The sequence below is a fragment of the Amblyomma maculatum genome, chromosome 11 (genome assembly GCF_055883805.1).
Source record: "Amblyomma maculatum isolate TAMU_Amacu chromosome 11, ASM5588380v1, whole genome shotgun sequence".
Lineage (NCBI taxonomy): Eukaryota > Metazoa > Arthropoda > Arachnida > Ixodida > Ixodidae > Amblyomma > Amblyomma maculatum.
The window spans coordinates 17,866,786-17,888,994 of NC_139354.1; the positions used below are offsets into that span (position 1 = coordinate 17,866,786).

The 22,209-nt window shown below is 45.5% G+C and overlaps 1 protein-coding gene across 1 annotated transcript; it reads right to left on the reverse strand.

The window, feature by feature from the left end:
- Positions 1 to 168: 168 nt before the first annotated feature.
- LOC146172952 (sperm-specific sodium:proton exchanger-like) lies at positions 169 to 18,499 on the reverse strand. Its single transcript, XM_084585088.1, has 11 exons — positions 18,409 to 18,499; positions 16,173 to 16,427; positions 13,615 to 13,812; positions 11,606 to 11,716; positions 10,559 to 10,820; positions 9,679 to 9,822; positions 7,911 to 8,076; positions 7,441 to 7,522; positions 6,182 to 6,468; positions 1,105 to 1,236; positions 169 to 174 (listed from the first exon to the last, which is right to left on the reverse strand). Exons 1-11 carry the CDS (start codon positions 18,497 to 18,499, stop codon positions 169 to 171), a joined length of 1,734 nt encoding a protein of 577 aa, XP_084441214.1.
- Positions 18,500 to 22,209: the final 3,710 nt, after the last annotated feature.

Below are 22,209 nucleotides of genomic sequence, written 5' to 3' on the forward strand. Positions count from 1 at the left end.
CTTGACGGAGGCCGCAGTGGAGGGTTCCGAAAATTTTAAAACCATAAGGTTATTTAACTTTCTCTGACATCACACAGAACACGGGTACGTTGCTATTCGCCTCTCTCGACAAGCGACTGCCGTGACAGGATTCGACCTCGATTCCTTAGGTTCAGCAATCCAGCGCCCTCACCGCTGATGAGTAAAAGACAATAGAATCAGAATAAGAATCAAACCAAAACTGAAATAGGTTAGGCGGTCAAAGAAAAAGATTGTAGAAATAGCGTGGCTGTCTTAGCTCACCAATCAGTGAGCGCTGTCGCCATTTATGCTCACAAATTTTTCACGAACACTAATTTATTCGTGCAAAGACAACGAGACCTTTGTTACGGCGAAAGTGAGTTGAAATCACATCGCGCTCTTTTATCTTTATATCCTTCCTTTATTCCTTGTCGTCATGCTGAAGTGCGTATCTTTTTCACGGTATAGCGACTGGACTGACTCCGCATCACCCCGCCCCCGTCGTAGCTTCCATCGTCTGTTGTAGCTATTCCCTGGGATGTTTTCGTGGCAGCAGCTTCCCGGTTTCTCCCCATTTCGCCGAAACGGGAGAGGAAAGTTACCTCAACTCAATTCTCGCCTGCTAACCATGGCAGGCAGTTTGTGTGTGTTTAGTTGCAATATTTATGTAATTTAAGTGAGTATCTTCTCTGAACAAATTTAATTGATAAGTTTAATTTGTTTGTAATTAAGGTCTCCTAAAGGACACTGCAGATTACAGAAAGCAGGACGACACTCTGCATAACTCTCCCTCGACAGCTTTCGTTGGGAATCCCCCCCCCCCCCCCCCCTTCGCACTCCTCCCCAAAAATTCCAACTGATCAGCAATCAATTTTATCCTTCCACATTAGCGTGGATTAATGAGACCCCTGTATAGTTAAGGTAGGTGAAGTAGAAGCTGCTTATGAATGAAACTTCCTCCTCTGGCTGCCTGCTTCAAAAACAAAAACACTACACAAAACGAGAGTGCGTCAGTTATGAGTGAACATGCCCTGTTGTTCCTTTAAAAAAATTAGGGTTAGCGGCCTGATTGATTACCTAGCGGTGGATGCCAAGCAAGCTCACCTGCGTGATGGAGCTAGAAAGAATGTCCAGCTCTAGCACAGTGGTGTCGGTGTCGTCGGTGCGGGCACTGATGCGCCCCGTGCTGCGCTTCTCGACGACCTCTGGGCCGGCGAACTTCTGAAGGATGTTCTTCTAGAAGGTGCAATGTCGGAGATTCGAATAACGGCATAGAGCAATGCGACCGAAGAAATAAAAGATCCTAAACTTTCCAAAACTAAGCAGTAAAACTGGCAGGAGGCCAAGAGAGTTAATAATATAGAAAGCGGCAAAAAATGCTGAAAAGACGAACACCGATGATTAAGAAAGACAAGCTCTGCGCGGTATAGATTGATTCTCCCGCTTTGCTCTACCTTGTCCCCATTTCGTTTTACTTTCTTCAAAAACATAGACTGCGCTTTTCAAAGTGAGGCATATATGTCAGCGACGGCTGAACACTTTAAAGGACAAGAAATAAAAATACAAAAAAGGAGCTCAAAATAGGTCTGAAACAAAACAGAAAGTTAGTTTATACGCTGCTTGATATAAGACAAAGGGGAAAGATTTTGCAAAACGCACTTTCCGTAGCTCTTGACGCAACCACGTATTCATCTTATTTGAGGTTCCGCCAGTGTGATTTGATTAAACACTGAGTAAAAAATTTGCATTTTGGAACAAGTACTTCATTAATAAGCATAAAAAGCATATTTTTTTTTTGTTTCCGCGATAGGAGAGCAGAAGAGAGCCGTTTCCAGTCTTTTGAATTAATCGTGCGGTCATAAGAAAAATACGAGTCCTGCTCACCACGGAATAGATCCACGTAGGCACCGTGATGTACTGCGTCATCATGTCAATATTCAGGTACCTGGGCATGATGCAAACGTCTTTACTGCATTAAAATGCTGGAAAAACAAAGTCTTTCGGAAAGCAAAAGTGCAAAATGGATGTACGCCAGGATAAGGTTAAAGTGATTGCAACTCGAAACTGGCTTTGCCTCTTCTATAAGATTCTATAATCGACTCCGTAAGGTGAAGGCATGGGAAACGAAAGAAATCGTCGTCCAGGTGTCTCAGTTACACGTATTACACGTATGATGCTAAATTATATCAATCTAAATCTAAATCTTTGTTAACATAGCTGCCATACTAAATGTCTGCAATCAGGAACTTCTTGAAAGTGACTACAGTTGCCCCAAAAAGAAGCGGTACTTCGTCTATAATAAATTACAGAAATTGTCAACAGCCCTGTGCGACAATGTAAGTCAACGGTGGATCACTGAAAGGAAACATTATCTTCATTTTAAATCTTACACCTGCCCCTCTTAATAGATCGATTCCCTGCGTTATGAAAAATAAAGCTTAAAGGTACAGCACGTACTAGACAACTGGGCGTTAATGAATATAAGTTGTCGCTATAATACAAAATATTGCTTGACTCAGCACATGACTAAAAACTGCGTGATTGCTGCCTTCCTAAAAGGGCGAATGCTTTCAGAATGCAAAAAAAAAAAGGCATAAGCCTCAGCGCCTATAGCCCGGTTTACAACGGCACAAGGACCCAATGGGATTGTTGAAGGGCACGCCTTCATGATGACGTTACTCCCGAATTAGTGACGTTACTTTCTGTTTATATGCCCTAGTTTCCGGTTAGATGACGTAAATTCTGTATTTTAGTGGTTTTATTTTGGTATATATGCGACTAAAAGTTATGAGTGGTCCTATGACTCATACAAACTATTATGTTAAATAGCTGGTCACCCTGAATTAATCGTCAAAAAATTTAAAAATTGTAGAGGGCACTTTAGATCACTAAACTGCGATGGGGCGAAAGCCTCTACCGCGTGGTGGTTCGAAGCCCTACACTACGGCACCTTTTCCTCTGTTTTCACACCCAGCTTCGTGATGAAGCGATAGCGTAAGCTACCAGCTAACATATAAAGCGTCGCTTTAACCCCGCTGTATGAACGTTCCTGCGTGGCCTAGGGATAACTTGAATGCAAGGGTCTTGGCAGGCTGATTCTGATATTACCCTCCCATATGAAAGAAGAGGCCTGAGTTGGCAGCTCCTGCCAAGCGTGATGTCAGGAAGCTCTATGTCCAGTTAGTGCTCGGCCATTTCAACTGCCATCCGCGTCCCACGTAACGAAAGCGTTACGAACGGACGGACGGACACAATCCGCGAGCATAAGCCATTAAAAGCTGTCGCTTTAATAGCGATGAATCATGCTACGACATGCTTGTTGTGAGCACGCATCACGTGTCATGCTTACCATAAGCCTTTACGCTCATCACAAAGCACAGCAAGCAACAACACCGAGTGAGCTGGAGAAATTTAACCTTGGCCTAGAGTTTAGGGCACCTGTCTCCGCTGCAAGAGATGGTTGGTTCGAAAACCACCGCCGGTCACCCACCAGTAAACATCGGCACACGCAAGCGTCCCCCGGCCTGGCATTTGACTTTCGTCATGGGAGTGAGCTTGGGAGAAGCTCCGTGTAACGCGCTGTGTCCCTCTAAGACGGCAAAACACCTTTGCATGCTACGAGAGTCTTTCGAAACTGCACTTTGGCCCGAACGGGCACAGCCCACTAGACTAGTTCCTTCTCTTCGTCATTATACGTGCGTTCCTGGTTACTTAGGCTGACAACTTGTAAAAATGGGCTTTTCTTTTCTATACCTATAATAAGCGTTCATGAGAACTGACTTAGCTTTCACAAAAAAGGCACGCTACCCACTAGACACTTCACGTCATACATAAATGCGCACTTTCCGTAACTCCTTTTAGTGAAGGCGCAACGATAGCTCCAGCTGAAGACACCACACTTACAGTTCTCTTTCTAACGGGTACTGAAGTGCCGCAAGAATAGTTGTCTTCGTTCTCTTGTGTATCATGCCGTCTTCATACTGCTTGTTGTAACACACCTGGACAATCAGACACACAACATCTGTAATGCGTAAATTTTCCCCCTTGCACAATTCCTATTATCAAATGAGATTTCCTACATCCACTGAGGCGACGATAGGCTTTTCCTTTGTTGCTCTGACAGAACACCAATACTTGCAGCTGTCTACACTTCAATTGCATCTCACAGGCTTTCCGGTCATTTCCTAGGATAGTTTTGCTTCACATTTACAATTGTTTAAGCCCCGAGACGCTGCTGAAACCACGAACACGGCTTTTCAGTACAACACCATCTTCAAAGCTGTTGGTATGAATGTGTGGACTGAGTTCTCTGAGCCCAGGCTGACAGCCACTCCACACTGCCATAAAATAACAACTACCATTTGGCCTTACCCTGGGTGGAAAATAAAACGCGCCCGTACTGTATCCGCTTTATTCCCACAAAAGCGTCTACTCAAAGGCCCACCTGAATAACATCAGTATGCAAGTCACACGACCCTATTGCGCACTATCACGTGCTTTACAACTCTGTCCTGGTGCTGGCAGTGAATAAGGAAAATGACGTGTAAGGCCACTTTGTAGCGCACGCTGCCATTGGCGATTCCGCTGCCGACAAAGAAAGGAACGATCCTGGAATGGAGGGGAAGGCATGGTCATCAGCGCCCGCAATCGAACGCAGTGTCTCAGCCTCCTTCTGTCTTTTTGACCCTGACGAGAAGGCACTTGCGAAAGCAAAGACGCAGCATCTGTCACACTTCGCAGCGAACACCTGAACCTCGCCGTAAGAGAAGGGAGAAAAGCGCGAGTGAAAGCACAAGTGCGCTTTCAGAGTTTGTTCCCTTGTGAACAACCACTGATACCCATGCAGGCTTCGTCTGAAAAAGTAGGCGGCGCCAGCTTTTGAGAAGCCGCGATGATAGAGCAGTGGACCTGAGTTTCGAATTTTATTAGCCTGTGCAGCATGATCTTTAGTGTTAAGCCAGTTATGTTATTTGAAGAGAAGTCGCTGGCTACTCACATGTATACATGTTTCTGAATTCTTATCACAGTGATATATAAATTTATGTTCCTCTGTTTCCGCATGTGATTGTCCATCACCTTCGTGTCTGTGATTCGCTCATGTGAAATCGACTTGGGCCTCAAATGACCGATGTGAAGAGAACCTAACTTCAGTGGAAGGTTCGGGCCGCACGTGCCACGTTAATTAAAACTAGCTCCAGGCTAGGCGTGTGACGAGCAGCTCGACGCAGGCTGTGCGCGAAGGCGCATCTCTGCATGAAGGCTAGTCACAAAGCCCTACAGGGTGCGCCCAACATTGTATGCTGTACAAAGCCAAAAACAAAGCCCCGAAAAGATGACGAACGCACTGAAAGTTGAATATCAGATCAGGGCTTATTTTTAAAAAAGGTCCCATACGGCAAGCGCTTAAAGCACAAGCTTAGCTGAGCGCTGCTATGAGCCCAGGCCACCATATTAAGAATGAAATCATTTCAGCACCTCTTACCATCGACCCTGATGGTATGGCAAGCTAGAACAAACAGCCAGCAGCCGAGCACGAATTTTCCGTCATCCGGGCAACGAAACGGGATCATCCGGGCATAGAAAGAGATTCAGTCAGACGAGTTCAGAACAATGGTTTCAGCGCCATCCCCACAGGGTGCACTACGGCCTTACACACTTCCCAGTGGACACGATAAATTACTGCCTTAGCAGCGCATGCGTCGAAAGAGTCTTCAAACAGCGCTGTTCCATAGCGCAAGGCATAAAGGCACAAAGATATCTATATCTGGGCGGACACCTCAAATTCGCACTGAAGTCAGATACGCGCCGAAGCAGAAATGAGGCGCCCTTGAGCGCGATGCGATTTAAAGTCAGGGCTGCTATTGCTACCATGCTCAGCGGATTAGCACTGCGCGGCCACAACTGTTCCTGAGGCAGCAATCAACACGAACGCTGAATCAGGCCAGCAGGGCTGTCTGCATGAAACCCGTATTTCCAACAGTGTCTTCGAATTGCGGCCCGCCCCTGTGCGTGGGTTAATCAGCCTGCGTTCATCTCCGTGCTTCTGGGTGGCGTCCACGTCGTGTTCAAATGTGCTGCGCCGGTAATAAGCCAGTTTCTTTCTGATATCTATTCCAGATTACAGGGGAGGCAGTGATGATAATTAAACAACCAGGTGAATTAAATAAATTGCGTAGTTCACCTTCTGCAAGCGGAGGATGTTCCTATTGGCGTTGTGCTTGGCCTCGACAACGCTGTCCTCCCGTCGCTGAACCGCCCGCATTCCGAGAGGGCCGCCGCATTCTGAGCTCGACGCTATATCGGCGTACGGGTTCTCGATGAACGTGTGCACCTGGACCCACTTCCAGTCGGCACCGCTGAAATTCTTTTCGCGACGTTGCTTGCTCGTCGATTGCTTCGCCGTGTTGCGCAGGGCTGTCACCACGATGTTCATGTTAGCCTTTTCGGCTTCGGACATCTGCACCAAGCCTGCGGCACGCGTTTCCATAAAACGAACGCGCATTCCATAGAGACTTCTATGCGCATCCCGTAGTGTGATTACACGGCAAATGACTCTCTTTTTTTTTTCAAAAATTCATGGGGGGCTAGCTTTCTTATTAGTGCTCGTATAGCGCACAAAAACTGTCGCTTTGACCCTTCATATGCAGCATATTACAAGAACCCACATGCAAATGTAAGGGGAAGCTTTCCTAATAATACGTCTGCGAAAGATTTCCTTTGGGTGACTGAGTATAACGTCCCAGGGAGATCAGGCTATGATGGACGGCCACATGGTGTTTTTCAGTGTATACTGACATTTCACAGTACACAGGAAAAATGTTCAACATTCCCTGCACTGTAGCACCGATCTTGTGATTGCTTCGATGGCAGGTGTATAATGAAACTCTATAATGCAAGCGTATATTTTTTCGCGTGTATATACGCAGAATTATATTTTACCATGCGAAGAAGTAGGGTTGTACTTCCACATCGAATCCTCCCCTTTCACTTCAGGCATTCTAGTATCCGGGCCAGAACGAAGCCGCTAAAGATGATGAACGTTCCCTCACCATTCCGGTATTGTCGGGCCTGTCTAACACTATCCTTGAGACCTACGTAGGGTCCTACCCAAGAGACGCCACAACAATTATACTAGAACTGCCGAATGCACAGCATAACTAAATAAGCTACCACTAAATCGCCGAGATAATAAACGCGTTACCATATATCCTGCACTCCCCCATGACACAACATTAGGTACAATTAACACTTATAAAGTCAAACCCTCGCAGTTAGACTACCTTCAAATATAAACAAAAGCCGTCTGAAAAATACACTCTATGCGAGTCCCTCGTAGGGCGACAAAAAAAAATTAATATTACTTCCTTGTTAAGAACTACAAGAATGCCCTATTCCGTGATTCTTTTCGCACCTGAAAGCCGCTTAAATATGACTACATACCCAGGGCCCACATTAGTCGGGGAAGGGACAGTGTGTTGATGGACTGCACAAGAAACACCAGACCCAGGCGTATGGCGTCGTCCTGCACATGAAGGTAAATAGGGTACCAAAGACGAAGCAGTTACAAAAAATGGTCTACGATAATGCCCCTGACATTCCTAACAACAAAAGGCCTACACACATGCTACTTTTCGTGATTGCCTGCACTAGCCTATAGCTAATTTGAGATCTCTATGTTGTTGCGCAAGGTGTAACTGGGGAATCAGTGCCCCATATGACGATGCTGGATGAAGAAATCCTGCGCCAGTTGCCACAAGAATGAAGGTGTAAGATCCTTCTAGACGATATATTTGCGCTTTTTTCACTGCCATCACCTTTTCACAATAAATTTCCTTACTCTATGTTGCAACTAGCGATAGGAGGCATTCCACCGAGCCAGTAACTTCAAAAACAGCTTGTAAAAAACTTACCCTCAGCGCGACGCTGACATTGATATTGGACACCCACGAAGAGAGTGAGAATCCAACAATGACTGCGCTTTTGAAGTTGATCCAAACAAGCGCCACGCATTGGCGCCAGTTGAGGTCGTAGCCCGTTGTGCAGAGTGCGGGATAGAGAAGGAGCACCATAAAACCCCTGCGCGTGGAACAGTGAGTTTCAAGGATCCGTTGCGTTATTTTGACGCGAGCTACTATATTGCCTTAAATATTATCTGCGATTGTGAAACGTGGTGTGTAAGAAAGATGATAACCGCTATTCTCCGCGGTAAAAATGTAATTCTATTTGTCAACAATCAGCAGTGGGTAGGCGTGATGAGCCGCAGGACAGTTTTTGAACCAGGCGGTGGCTGTGTATGTCAAATATATGGCACCTGTGAGTGATACCTCTCTCAACACTTGTACGCTGGGCACATACTTACCTGTCGCTTTGAAATAAGCATTAAGAGAAACTACTTTCAGTATGTCTGCATTGGAAGCTGGCTTGTGAAAGACCAGAGAGATCTCAGACTTCCAATGACGCTTATTAATCAAAACTCATCAACTTAATAACACTTCATGATGCTCGCCATTAAAAACCGGATGTCGAAATGAGCGTTCTTGCTCGAGTGTCCCCATGTTCCTTTATCACTAGCTTTTTTTTTTTTTTATCGGGTCTAGAAATAATATAGGTGGAGCAATCGCACATGAGTTAGTAAACCTTTTGATCAATTTCAATCAGTGTGCACAAATCGTTTGCTGGGCATTGGTGGGCGTGGGTCTCATAGAATGCTTATTTCGATAAGCACAATAGTGTTTCAATTATCGGGAATCAATTTTGGCGTTCAAAATGACCATGACGTATTCATTCTCTGCGCTCTTCAAAGTAAAACCTCCGAGCATTTTGTTTCGTCTCCGACCATAAATAAGGAAATGTTGGTGATTGCGCACTGGCCCCAAATCAGCTAGATTTCAAGTGTGCACGTCGGTTTCTTGCAATTTACCAACTTTTGCACCCTGATTTCTTCAGCGTGCTGACATTGAACTTTGCGGAAATTCATAAATGCCGATGCCAGCTCTGCACGCTGTGTGTCATAGCGATAGAGACAATTGACACGGGCACATGCGCACAAACACAATGAGTTGTCTAGAACTTTGAACTGTTTATTTTCCCCTAAATGCAAAGCGGAAAAATTAATTTATTTGTTTTCGTTAATATACAGAAGTTATCTCACCTCCAACTTTAATAGATCTAAATGCATGAATTATTGCTTTACAGATAGCCTTGCCCGAAATGGTAACGCTTCGAACGATAGGCACGTGTGAGCAATACTCCAAAATCTGCTGCTTCTAGCGCCGCCGTTACCCATTAATTAAAAGAAAGGACAGTCACAACTTCCCGTCATCTTCTTCAGGGATAAGGAATTTAGCGAAACCGAAGGCGTAAAGAGCAAACGAGTGATAACTTCGGATATGATTAACTGCCCTTAGTAGCCTAGCTATATATATATATATATATATATATATATATATATATATATATATATATTTATAGCTTCTTTTCACGGGCATTGCTTGCCATTTCTTTTGTTATCCAAAGCTGTTTTTTCGATCCATAGCTGACGGCGTTGTCTTCAGTTTCATATCAAATCTCATATAATCACTGACCAACCAGCGCACAAAGACGGCTTTATTATAACGGTTACAGTAATACCAGGCGGAGTCTCATAGACGTCGACTACTGCGAAACTACTTCACTTACCTCACTATGATCTTAGCGGCATAGGTGTGGCCCAACAGAATGATGTCGTCCGCGGACAGATACTCGACAGCATCGCGGCCAACCTTGAATGCAGCGAGGAACATGATAACCGTATTGTAGGTGTACCTGAAGAGGGTCCAGAACCTGATGCAAAGGAAATGCCACGTTCATGTCCGCTGCCCATACCTCATCTTCGTCTAATGCCGGTGTAAAAAGGTGAGAAGTTCCGAAACAGCGACCGAAAGCCGTCCCTTCCGTTCTGTTTAAGGCAATATTCACTCGACCTCAAGGGGAAGTAGCGATACAGATGCTGGGGGGGGGGGGGGGGGGGTCTTTTACTAGCATGGAGTCAGGACATTCTAAATTAAGCGCGCAAACCATAAAGTAGACATAAGGTCGTTAGAGCTGGCAATGATTGAGAAAGGGTAAATAACATAAAGCCCCGGGCACTTCAACCGAACGAGTGAAACATAGTACTATTCATAGTAAACCATATGAAAGAGCACTGGACAAGGGTTGAGGGGAAACATAAGTTTGTAAGCTAAGCCAATGTTTCGACAAGGGGGCTTGTCTTTGTCTAGGAGACAAGCCCCTCAGACGAAGACAAATTCCCTCGTGGAAACTTTGGCTCGGCTTGAGAAGTGAGGCTCCCCCTCAACCCTTGTTCTGCGCCTCTATAATACTGCGTAGTCATTTTCTTTCTCTCATTCTACCCTGAATCGCGTGGAAGCAGGCCTCTGAAGACCTGCCACCATAACAACGCTAGCGTAGTTCGCTCTTTCGTTCCACTTGCACTGAGTTCAAATGCGTTGGGCAACTTTGAAAGGCCTAAAATCATGCTGCTGTCCCCCACACGCGAATCACGAGATCAGAGTCTCACTTGCGCAGCACCACCGGGTCCATTACTGTCGACGCGCTGTGTGCGCTGGCGGTGAGGGCGAGGGCGATGATGGAGGTAACACCGCTGCCCAGGAAGGTGTGCTCTGCCAGCAGAAAAGTCAAGAATACGGCGCACAGGGACACCAGGTACGTTATGGACACGTCCTGGGAGAGCGTGATCAGCAGGTACGCCAGCAGGTGACCCACGAGCTTGCCGAAGAACGGGCCCAGTCCCAGCGTGGTGAACACGGAGAGCGCGAACTCTGTGTCGTTAGATGGCATCAGGTCAGGTCATGTGCATCTGGAGGTACTCTACGCAGCTTCATGGATTGAGGGAATGCAACCATACTGGCACGAAATCTACGCCGTGCTGCGGTAGGGTCGCGCACTCGTCTAACAAGGAACGACAGCGCGCGAAACCATTTGGTGGATTTTTTACGAGTGCTTCCGCAGAAACAACAAGCTCGCGTCTATACATAACGTCTATAGCGAAGCGCAGCATCCTTCCAGTTTATTATTGGAAAATTTGGGCATCTCATGGAAGGACAGGAATAAGGATTTCTCCGGATTTGCGCAAAACCCGTCGCGTGCGTTAGAGTGGGCCAAGGGCGATCGTTTGTTCTACGCTTAAGCATATGATCTAGATGTCAAAAATCGCGCAGCCGTAAAGATCGCCTGTACATGGGCTGAAAGTAAATATTTATGGGGATATTTAAGTATTAATTTCTGCTTAATGTTCAGTGGATTGCTCGTGTAATAATTGCCTACCCTCAATTTTATTTCTGTTTACCTGAAACTCCACCATTTAACCGTATTCCGACCCTTATTCAAAAAACTTGAAGAAATACTAAAAAACAAATTCCCATATGTATCACAGTCTCTCTAACCCACACACGCCTGTCGTCGCATAAACCTCACGCTACAGCACTAACCCGCATCCGATGTTTACGCAATTTTTTCTGAATGTCTACGCTGCCTGTTTAATTCTTATAGTGAGGACCGTTGCCTTTTCAGTCTCATTATCTCGGATGACGTGAGTATATCTTACTGTAAAAGCTGAACTCTTTGAAAATGGCCACGGCTTTGTAGACGAACCAGAAGAAGGATAGTCCCACCAAAGCCTCGCCCATGACCAGTGTTTCCAGGATCTGGGACTTTGCTGCAAACAATAAGAAAACGAAACATACCACACGTTTCCGTCTTGTTCTGAAATATTTCCTTCAGCAAATGAAAAAAACAGAGTGTATACTTACAACACAATTTTTTTGATTAAATACACCACAGTGCTCATTCATATCTCCAGCACGCGTCATTGGCTTTGTGCCTTCACGGAAGATGATTCCAGTGTAGTGCACTGAGCATGACTTGATTATGGGCACGTTAGATTATATTATGAGTAATTGTGATAAATGAGCTTACTTATTTTATTCAGCTTTTCTTCGCAGTTTGGCTCAGAGAGGAAGATCCTCTACAGATCATGAAAATGTGACCTGGCCATCTCATTGGACGATGCACTACTTATGCTGAGTGAAAAGGTAATACCTAATGTAACTCAGATTAGAGTTTGGTGGCGCATTCATAACTGAAGGTAAAGAAAGTGGGCTTTACCATTCGTAGTCTGAAGTCCAGTTTTATTGGTCATCCCGTTTATTTCAGACAATTGTGTAATACGGTACGAATACATTGATAGAAATGGGTTAATTTTTCGATGCAAAGGACGATATTGGGCCTACTGTAAGGGTCTGAATATCTTTTAAACAAAGACATATCCTTCGTTCGCACCGGTTAATCAAGACTGTCAAAAAACAATGGGTTGGCTTTTGACAACCAATAACCAAAAGCTATGATACTCCCGAGTAGAGTCTTTCGGTGCTCTCGCGCAATATTGCGAATGCGGAACAAAAACGTTTTGAAATAAATAACTTGCCGTTTAAAAATTAGCTAGTAAATAATTTCTGGGAATATATATCTGCTGATGTGCATAAATGCGGAACTGCGCATCTTTGCGTAATTTTTCCCATAAATGCAAAAGAGAAAATTTTGAGCATGCCGTTCTTTTGCTTGCAATAGTGTCACCCTCACTATATATGCATTCAGAGTTGCTTAACATCTAATAGATAACCCCCGTGGTAGTGCAGTGGTTGGGGTGCTTGAATACTGTACCCAGAGATGCGGAATCGAATCCCGGCTGCGACGACCGCTTTCCGATGCAGGCGCCCGTGTGCTGTGGTATGTCAGTGCACGTTAAAGAACCTAAGGTGGTTGAAATTTCCAAAGCCTTCCACTATGGCGTCTCTCAAAGCCTGAGTAGCTTTGGGACGATAAAACACTTTAACGAAATCAGACCAATCAAACAGATATCACCGATCATGGAAATGATGGTTTGGTTTGGTTTGGTTTGGTTTGGTTTGTAGGGTTTAACTCCCCAAAGCAACTCAGGCTATAAGAGATGCCGTAGTGGAGGACTCGGGAAATTTCGACCACCTGGGGTTCTTTAACGCGCACTGACATCGCACAGCACACGGGCGCCTTGCTTTTCGTCTCTATTGAAAAGCGGCCGCCGAGGCCGGGATGATAATGGAAATGAAGTAGAATGTTTAATAACACGCTGGTTATACGTGGTATCACATTTACCACCATGAATAAATGTTTGTCTTCCTATCTCTACCCCAAAGTTGTGCCATTACCAAAGGGTTATACGAATGGAGAGATTAGTATGCTCAAAATTCCCTCATTATTTCACCATTAAGCCATTAGCACTCATGGTAATGAGGAATTGGGTCATTAATATATTTGTCTGGTGTATTGAACACGTGAAGGAGCTCAGTTATCATATGGTACGCATATATCATCTCACACCTTACCTGCATAATGAAAGCTACGAGAGCAAGGCGGCGTTTTCTGAACTTGCGGGACAGGCTCACGACCACGTCAAAGCTTTTCATTCATGTAAACCACCTCCTGGCGCTCGTACCTTCCCTTCCGTTGCAAATAAGCTGCAAGACCGAATATGCCAGAGTGCACAAGAACCCACGAAATACAAGCTTGCTTGCTTACCGGCAGTGAGAAAGGCCACGTCGGTGAAGAACATGGGTTCTGGGCAACACACAAGGAAGCCCATGAGTGCGGACGTGGCCGAGCTGTCACCGAAGCTGTCCCGGCTGTCGGCTCCTTCGATGCCCCGAGCACTCACGCTGTCCTGACTCGCTGGCACCATGAAGGTCATGTACAGGACGAAGAGGCCGCAGCTGACCGCTGCACATATGAGAAAGGTGGCCGATGCGGCACGCAACAAAAAGAGCTTTATTTGTGAAGATAAGTACAAACGACATAAAAGTACACACGCGAGCGCTTCAAAATTATGGGGGCACTTAATCTCCGCCTTTACGTGTATGATTCCGTAGCGTGGGCTACCATTCCACATATAAAGCCCCGAAATGCCCATTTCGTACGAACCTGCCTGCGTGACCTACGAGTAACGTGAATGCAACGGTCCTGACAGGCTGATGCTGATATCACCCTCCCATATTAAGAGAGAGCTAGGCCCGAAATCGCAGCTTCTGCCGAACATAACGTTAGGCAACCGTACTATGCTATGATTGGTGTCGTACCCAAGGTCCACATTCGCATCCAGCAGATGAATGTAGGAGCGAGGCGGCGGCCATCGAGGAAGGCGACGATTATGGGCCTTCCATTTCCACGTGCTGCGGAGGTAAGTTACCCTGCCGGACCGGAACAGGAGAAGCAACCCTCCTCATATCTTTATTCCGCCATTGAAAAACCCCTCCAGCGAGTAGCTCTTCCCTGCTTTACAAAGACCACCAACCATCCGAGAGCGAACCAAGCCTATGCCCCGAACGGGGAGCTTCCCTTCTCACCCCTAGCCGCGGAATGTCTGGTCAAGAGTTTCGACTTTCGCGAGAGCACGTGGCGAGACACCTCAGCCAACGACCTACGGGTACCGAAATTATGTCCTTAACCAGGAACAACATAGACATTACCAACAGCGGAGCTGACCCTAGACGCTCATCGTAGGAGCGGGCCTGTGTTGACCGCGCGCGCCCGCTGATTGGGCAGGACCAATTGAACGAATTTCCCCAACTAGGCAACTGGGGATTAAGCATGCTATATTAATGCATGGAACTGTATCCACGGACAGCTCTAATCTCGTTATAGTTCCTTTTCATGATTAAACATGTAAAAAGTGCGCATAATTTTTTTTTCCTTTGCCAACTCTCCCTGCTGCTCCCCGTGTGATGTCTGGTCCTCCTGATCATGCTACTAAGAAGACTTGGCCCCCGAACCCAATCGCATCAAAGTCCAGTTAGTTCTCGGCCACGTCAGCTGTCAGCCAAACTTGTGGTCTATCGCTCGCAATGCCGACACCGGCGGCAGCTGCCGATGCCAGATACCCCGTTAAAACAGGATCCAACGTTTCACTAACCGTGTAGGAAAAAAAAAGCACCCCAGTCGTGCTCCTACCTCTTTGTTGAGGCGATCTGACTGGTGAGAAAGGTTCGCAAACATCATAAAGCAAAGTGGCTGGCGGCTCGTGTTCTTCGTCTCTCACTCAGTGGTTGAGCGCACGCTGAATACGCTGTTATGCTTACGAGTGCTTTAATAGTTATGGAGCATCGAATTTTATTTCAAAACAAAACCAGCTTTCTCACGATCAGCAGATGTTGGCACTGCATGTGGCACTGCGCAATGTCTTTCGTTGCACTACACGCGTTCTACGCAGCGCTAATTATACTGATTACCGCAATGGACATGCCAGTCAACTAGCCTAACATGTTTAAAGAAATCTGAGTCCTTTACTTTGATACATGGGCATCACGTGAAATTTTGCAAACATCGTGGCAATGAACTCCTGTCGTGCATTAGCGATGCTTGGTTTGCGAAGAGAAACTACAGAGGATTCCTGAAGCGTTCGCTTAACGTACACATGCTGTTACCGCTATTTTTTATTGGAAGCACACACCTGAATATTACGACCACGATTACGACTATCCTGAACATTAGAGGCATCATAGACGTATTGAAACAGCTCCTCGTTCTCAGCACCATGCTTGTAAATTATGATTAAGGAGCGCTGCTTACATTGGCTAACATAGCTTCAGGAACGCATAAAACAGGCGCGTGCCTGGCCGTCAGTCGCCTGAGTCTCGTTGGTCAAAAGCCCCAATGGTATGAGATGTTCTTGTTTTATCCATCGTTTTTGTCAGTGGGAATGCTGAACGTTTTCGTTTGGAAAGCCCGTTTCTCAGGGAGACTAAAAGAGATGGTAACAATTACTACATATTCCTGCCTACTCGCCCAATTTCGCAACCTAAAATAGTGCAGCAATTTTGTGACAAAAGTTGTTAGGTTTCAAGAAAGCTTTGTAGCATTTAAGGTGAAATAAAGCTTAGTCGAATGCGATAACGAAAATAATGTATTGCGAAATAGAATTGCTACAAAAGTACTGACCCGGACTTCTCGACCAGCTCTAGAATTTAAAAGAAAGGACGTTTTTACCTTTTCACTTTCATTATATCTGGTGCGATGACAGCGCCGTCGAATGTCAGTGCCGTTTAACTACCGCGCAGGGTAAATATATAGAATATTGCACCAACCTAGTCCTAGGGCACCCAGAACGACGCACTGCCAGAAGCAGCGCCAGAACAGGTGGTACCGCAAGTTCAGCGCTACGGTGAACACCAGCACCGGCATGTACAACTGAAGCAGCTCGTTCAGGTGGCTGTCGGTGACGGGGAGGAAGGTTTCTTTGTCTCCGTACCGGCTCACCAGCCAACCGGAGATGAAACCCAACAGAACCACGACAGCCACCACCGGAACATTGACTAGTCTCTTCATCATCCGCAACACCGCTGCAAGCGAGAAACTTTCTTAAATTCCCAGCCCGATCACTTTACGAACTCGCCTAGAATGCTTACCCGTAACAATACTATCCCTCATTATAAGTAAAACTAGGATATGCAAATAATATTAGGTGAAATTTTCAAACTAGGCAGAAGATATTGTGCCTTCCTAGAGCCTTTGCAAACCCTAGTCCGGTACATCATGTGCGTTTGGCCTTTAGGTTGCGTATTGTTCTGTGTATAAGACGTACCTTTGTTAAGACTACCCCTCACATTGAGAGACTTTCAACGAGCATTCTTGAATATAAATCCATTTCAATTTTCCCAATTAGGGCAATGAGATTTGGCAAGACATGCTTACGCAACCATCGCGAATCGCTTCGTGCCTGTGTGAACCCTTTTTAGGTGACACGAAATAATGGAAAAGTTATAAGGGAGTAATTACTTATTGCATCCACCCAAGCGCAGCCATACGGCTACAAATAGCTTTCCTTTGTAGCCGTATGGCTACACTTAGGTGGATGCAATGAGTAATTACTCCCTTATTACAAACCACACCTTAAGGAATTCCCCTAAATATTTGGCCAATAGAAAAGTTCAGGCAATACCCCCCTAATACCTGATTATTGACAAACGATCGAGAACCCAGCTTATTATGTTACTGGAATTATTGATGCATCCATTTTTTGTTGTACTGTTGTCATCACGTCGAGCCTTTTCTCCGATAATGTTTTTTTTTTTTTTTTTGTTATGTTCAGACGTCATAAGCCACCTGATTTTTTTTTTTTTAAGTCGATATTTATTGCCTCAGGGCATCAGTAGGTTATGAGATGAGGGATGAATAAATGATTAAATGAATGGAAAAAGGTTGGCTGATTTTATGAAGTCCAGAAGTGAGCGATGATGAGGTCCCTGCGTCCAAGTGACGTATGAGGCAGGATTGGTTGCTGAAAGGCCAGCTATTCTCAGGTGCCGGTTTCGTGTTGGCTCGAGTGCTGGGCAGTCCCACAGCAAGTGGTGGATGTCGGCCTCGACATCTTCGTTGTTACAGATCGGGCATCCTGGGCGAGGATATAAGTGTTGGAAGTATGACCACGTCCTAGTTAGAGCTGGTGTAAGGGCAACACCGACCCGGATCCTCCTAAGCGCAACCTCCTCTGCACAGATGAGACCGCGGGGAAGGGATATCGCACACGGAGGGATAAGTGCACGTGTGCGGCGCCGGAGGTGCTCCTTTCTTGACAAAAGGAGGGTAGCGTCGTCGACTTCGAGAAGCCGTGGGATTGATGCGTCTTGGTTCACGAGGCGGGTTGCAAAATCAGCTTGACTTGGGGAAGGCAGCAGATACCGTGGGACCCACTCAATGCGTATTGACTGTGGGATGCGCGCCGCAAGCTGGTGGATGTCCTGGCAAATTTTAGGGCAGCGGCTGACACGTCGGAGCAGACGTACTGCTTGAAGTGCGTCAGTGCGGATGACAATGTAGGCTGTAGGGAGCATGGTTATGGAGCAGAGTGCCTCTTGAACTGCCACAAGCTCAACGCAGAAAGATGTAAGTGGTTCCGAAAGCTGAAACGTAGTTGTCTGATTCAGGCTAGGTCTCCGTGGACAGTGGATTGCCGTTTTGGATAGGCCACCTGTTTCGTTAATAAATTTTGTTGAAAATCCTTTTTTTTTAATGTAGCTAGCCCGCTAAAGCGTCTTGCATTCATTAAGATCTTTTAGACGCTTACGTCAGCACAAAGCCCATGCCAGAAAACCCACGTAACGTGTGGTACCACAGAAAATCTTGGTGGTAGCTCTATTCCATTCCCACAAGTTCCCGGACCGCTAAGCTGTGCCCGAATAGCACGCGGAAACCGTACTTCTAAAGTGTAATAATGCTCTGAACTATATACAGGTGGAGTGGTTAGCTTTTCGCGTAACGCTGACACACTACGTATGGCATTGCGCAGGAAGCCAGATTAATGTGCAGTGCCTGTCCACTTACCGGAGACGATGACCACCAAAAGCAAGAGCAAAGTACCGTACTCGGGTTGTTTGTCGTACACCGGGGGAGGGCTTGCGCTCGAGGCCGACATACTGTAAGAACAAAGCCTAGTGAGATATTTTACAATGACTACACTCTGTCAGGATAGCTTTATTTAATGCGTAATCGTTAAATTTTGTGTTCGAAAGAGCTTGTCCCAAGTGCTTGTCATCACGATTGCGGTTAGTGTGGTCGCAGTGAAATCATCAGTTAACAATAGCCAAAAAAAAGCCAAAAGCCAATCAGAAGTCGAAATAGTTGAGCGAGCTAATGTCGACGTCCAAACGCACGTGACGTCACGTAACCGGAAGAGGACGTGTGTTTCGACGTCAAAGTGAAATGGGGCTAATAAATGCTCTCACAAATGCTGCGCTGATTAGTTTTACACGAACAAAGGAACTGCTCAATCTCAACTAGCTCAATCTCAAGCACTTCCTAACTTTATTTCGAGTTCTTGCGCTTAACCTCAGTGTTTGTCCAGTTCCTTTCTTCGTGTAAAACTAATCAGCGCAGCATTTGTGAGAAGATGTTCCAACTAGCTCAATCTCAAGCACTTGCTAATAAATGGTCGAGATCGATAAAACAATGGTTAATGAGTGTCAAATAAAATGAAATATAATTAGCGCAAACGAGGGCGAGGAGGAGAAAGCAAAAGCATAGATTGAGACGGGTATGTGCACCGCTCCAGCGCCGCGATGACGCCCCTATAGCAACGGTGACGTCATCGAGAACAGGCGGCGCAGCATGTCTGGGCGCGTTGGGAGAAGAGGCGCACCGGTACAAATAAAATGGGTGGTGGCCTAGTGTAGTACAAAGTTACGCCACGTGAGAATGACTGGGCAGCTTGCAACACAATATCATAAAGGGCGCAGTGGCAATCATAGTTTCCTCAGTGTGAAATCTCTACAAGGGGCACGCCATATATCCTGTGCTGCAGCAACGCTCAGGTTTACGCATTTCTCCAGTGCAGATTCTGCAGTGTTCCCGAAATTTTTTATTTCAATTAGAGGTCTTACTCCGGTAGCTTTCACCTTCTACCCAATAACTTGTGTACCTAGATGTATCTAAGCGGTAAGGAACATTTAGTTCGAATAATGTGTCGCCTGTCGACATATAACAGAGAACATTTGTGTTTAAGTGGTTGATGGGACGCCCTGGAACGATCATTGTCTCTTTTCAGCTCTGTACAACTGCATAGGCGGCCAAAATATTTTTTCGGTATTGTTGCTTATACCAATTTTAAGGCGCCATTTAGGTAACAGTGATTTAGTTACTTTGGATGACCTTTGACAGCCCCGCTTTGGTTTAGTTTGTGGGTTTTAAAGTGCCAAATCGACTTAGGCTATGGGAGATGCCGTAGTGGAGGACACCAGAAATTTCGACCACTTGTGGCCCTTTAACGTGCACTGACATCGCACAGCACATTGGTGCCTTCATTTTCGCCTCCACTGAAAAGCGGGCGCCAAGACCGGGATTCGATCCCGCATCCTTGGGCACAGGAGTCGAGCGTCCTAACCACTGCACCGGCTGGGCGATAACACCAATTTCGTACACTAGGTGGTCACAGTGCTGATAGAGATGCCCTTTTTGCTTTAGTGGAAAACGCGAAAGGGACACTGGTTACATACTAAACTTTCCCTGCGCCGGTATACATTACGCCGTTGCAATGGCAAAAAGCATACCTTCAAGGGGAAAAAAAAGCTTGCGCCACCTACAAATAAATGCCTCCGGGTGTAATACGTGTGTCGCCATCAAACACCGTTGCCACAAAGTGCCGCGAAGTTAGTGTATTTTCATTTCAAAATAGAGGCTAACATAAACCGACAGCAATTTCTGACCGTTCTCAAGCAACGCTGTCAAATTCATATACGCCTCATGAGATTGATCGAGGTACATGAAGCAAAAGTCGGTTTTTTTTTTCTTCATGCAAATTTCTGAACATCAAATGTAAATTTTTCTCTTACACATGTATACTGAGACAAAGGAAGTTGATTTCTCAGAATATTACTTCTCACCTGAACGCAAACAAATAATCAAGTACGCATTCACATGTTCTTGAAGTTGTGAGAATTCATGTTAAGACCAGTGCTTTATTTGGGAGCTGTCACACCATCAGGCTCGAGCAATCATCTAGTACAAATGAAAGGATTAGAGCAGTTTCCTGATGATGAGATAAACTTGAGAATTCAGCACGAGCCCCATTGCGTGATGCTCCCTAAATTGGTCACGACTTGACCTTTCAATACAGAAGTCTTTCAGAATATCAACTCGCAGAAATCCTCGACTCCTCATCTGCAGTTATGCCGCATCTACGCAATATCCCAGAATTGAGGGGAGATAGCACGACGTTTTCCTAAGTTCTGTCAACTGCGTTCAGACAAATGGCTCCGCCATCATGAGGTGACTGAGCAATGGTGGCGAAGCTCACGTCATTCAGACGAAAGCATTCTAAATACCGTCACCGCCGTGAGACTAGCCAACCACAAAGGCGCATCCTTCCGTCGGATATAACAGGACCACAATGAAGACCCAAGGGTACGAATCAGCAAGCAGAAACAGAAAATGGAGTATGGCGACTACTTACATGTTCCAGAAAACGAGATCCTTCGTAGCCTGTGGCGGCGTTCGTGCAATTCTTCTCCTTCTTCTTCTGCCTTGATATATGGCACATACCCACGAAGGGGGATTGGCCAGGGTTCAGTGTGGACTGCCAAATGTCCTACACAAACTGAATTAGTGCATTAAAGTAATTGTCAACTAAACAAAAACATAAGATTTAAGATCACAAAATTGATTGAGAGGAAAAATACGAAGCAAAAATTTGGAAGTTTCCCAATTTGGAATACAATTAGCAAGGGAATCTGTCCGTGGCTGTGATGTAGTAATGTAAGTATGACAAATTTGAGGCAACGCAAATCCTTTCGCACTCGCACCGAAAGAGAGTAGAAGCGGGACCGACAACGTAAATCCCGAGCGTGCAATTGGAGTTTCTAAATGCACCCTCCTCTGATGTGAAAACCTTCGGCAAATGAGAAGGAAGTGATCAATATTTTCAATCTCACCGCAAGCCTCACAAAGGTTTGTGGGGCTGATCCCACATCTACATAAATAAATATTTAGGCGAGGAATCCTGCATCTCATGAGAGTCATCGTTACCTCACACTGCCGTGATTTACATGAACGAACGTTCCATGAGTATATGAGATGCTGGTATTCGGCTGTAGATAGCAAGGGACCATTGCATCAAGAACGGCTTCTTCTGATGTCGTTGTCTTTTAGTGACCTCCACCTTCATCATAATTTTTTTCTGGCTGAAGTGCATTTGCCCAAAAAAGCTCATGAACGAAGATCCTTTTCTCGTCAGAACATGATGTAAATATTTTATGTATTTTATCTTATAAAAATATAGGAAGACGCTCGAGCTTCGCATTAAGAGTAGATGCGGTAGCACCTCTAACATCGTCTTTTCATTCCTCGAATTTGAGGCATTTAAATTCTGCGGCAGAACTTGGAAATGTGTTAAACGTCTTTAGTAAACATGTAAATAGGTTAATAGGAAACGGAAGGCGCAATATCTGTCGCATTTCTCAGTGATAACCTACACTTACAATGAGCGACATATGTAGTCGGTTCGAAATCCTATCGAAAAGTAACCTCCAACTTAAGTAGCGCATGAAGGCCGAATGGTTAGCAAAATGGTGACACCAGCCTGAACATTGGGCAATTAATGGTTATGTCACAGTTTCGATCCCAATTCGTTAA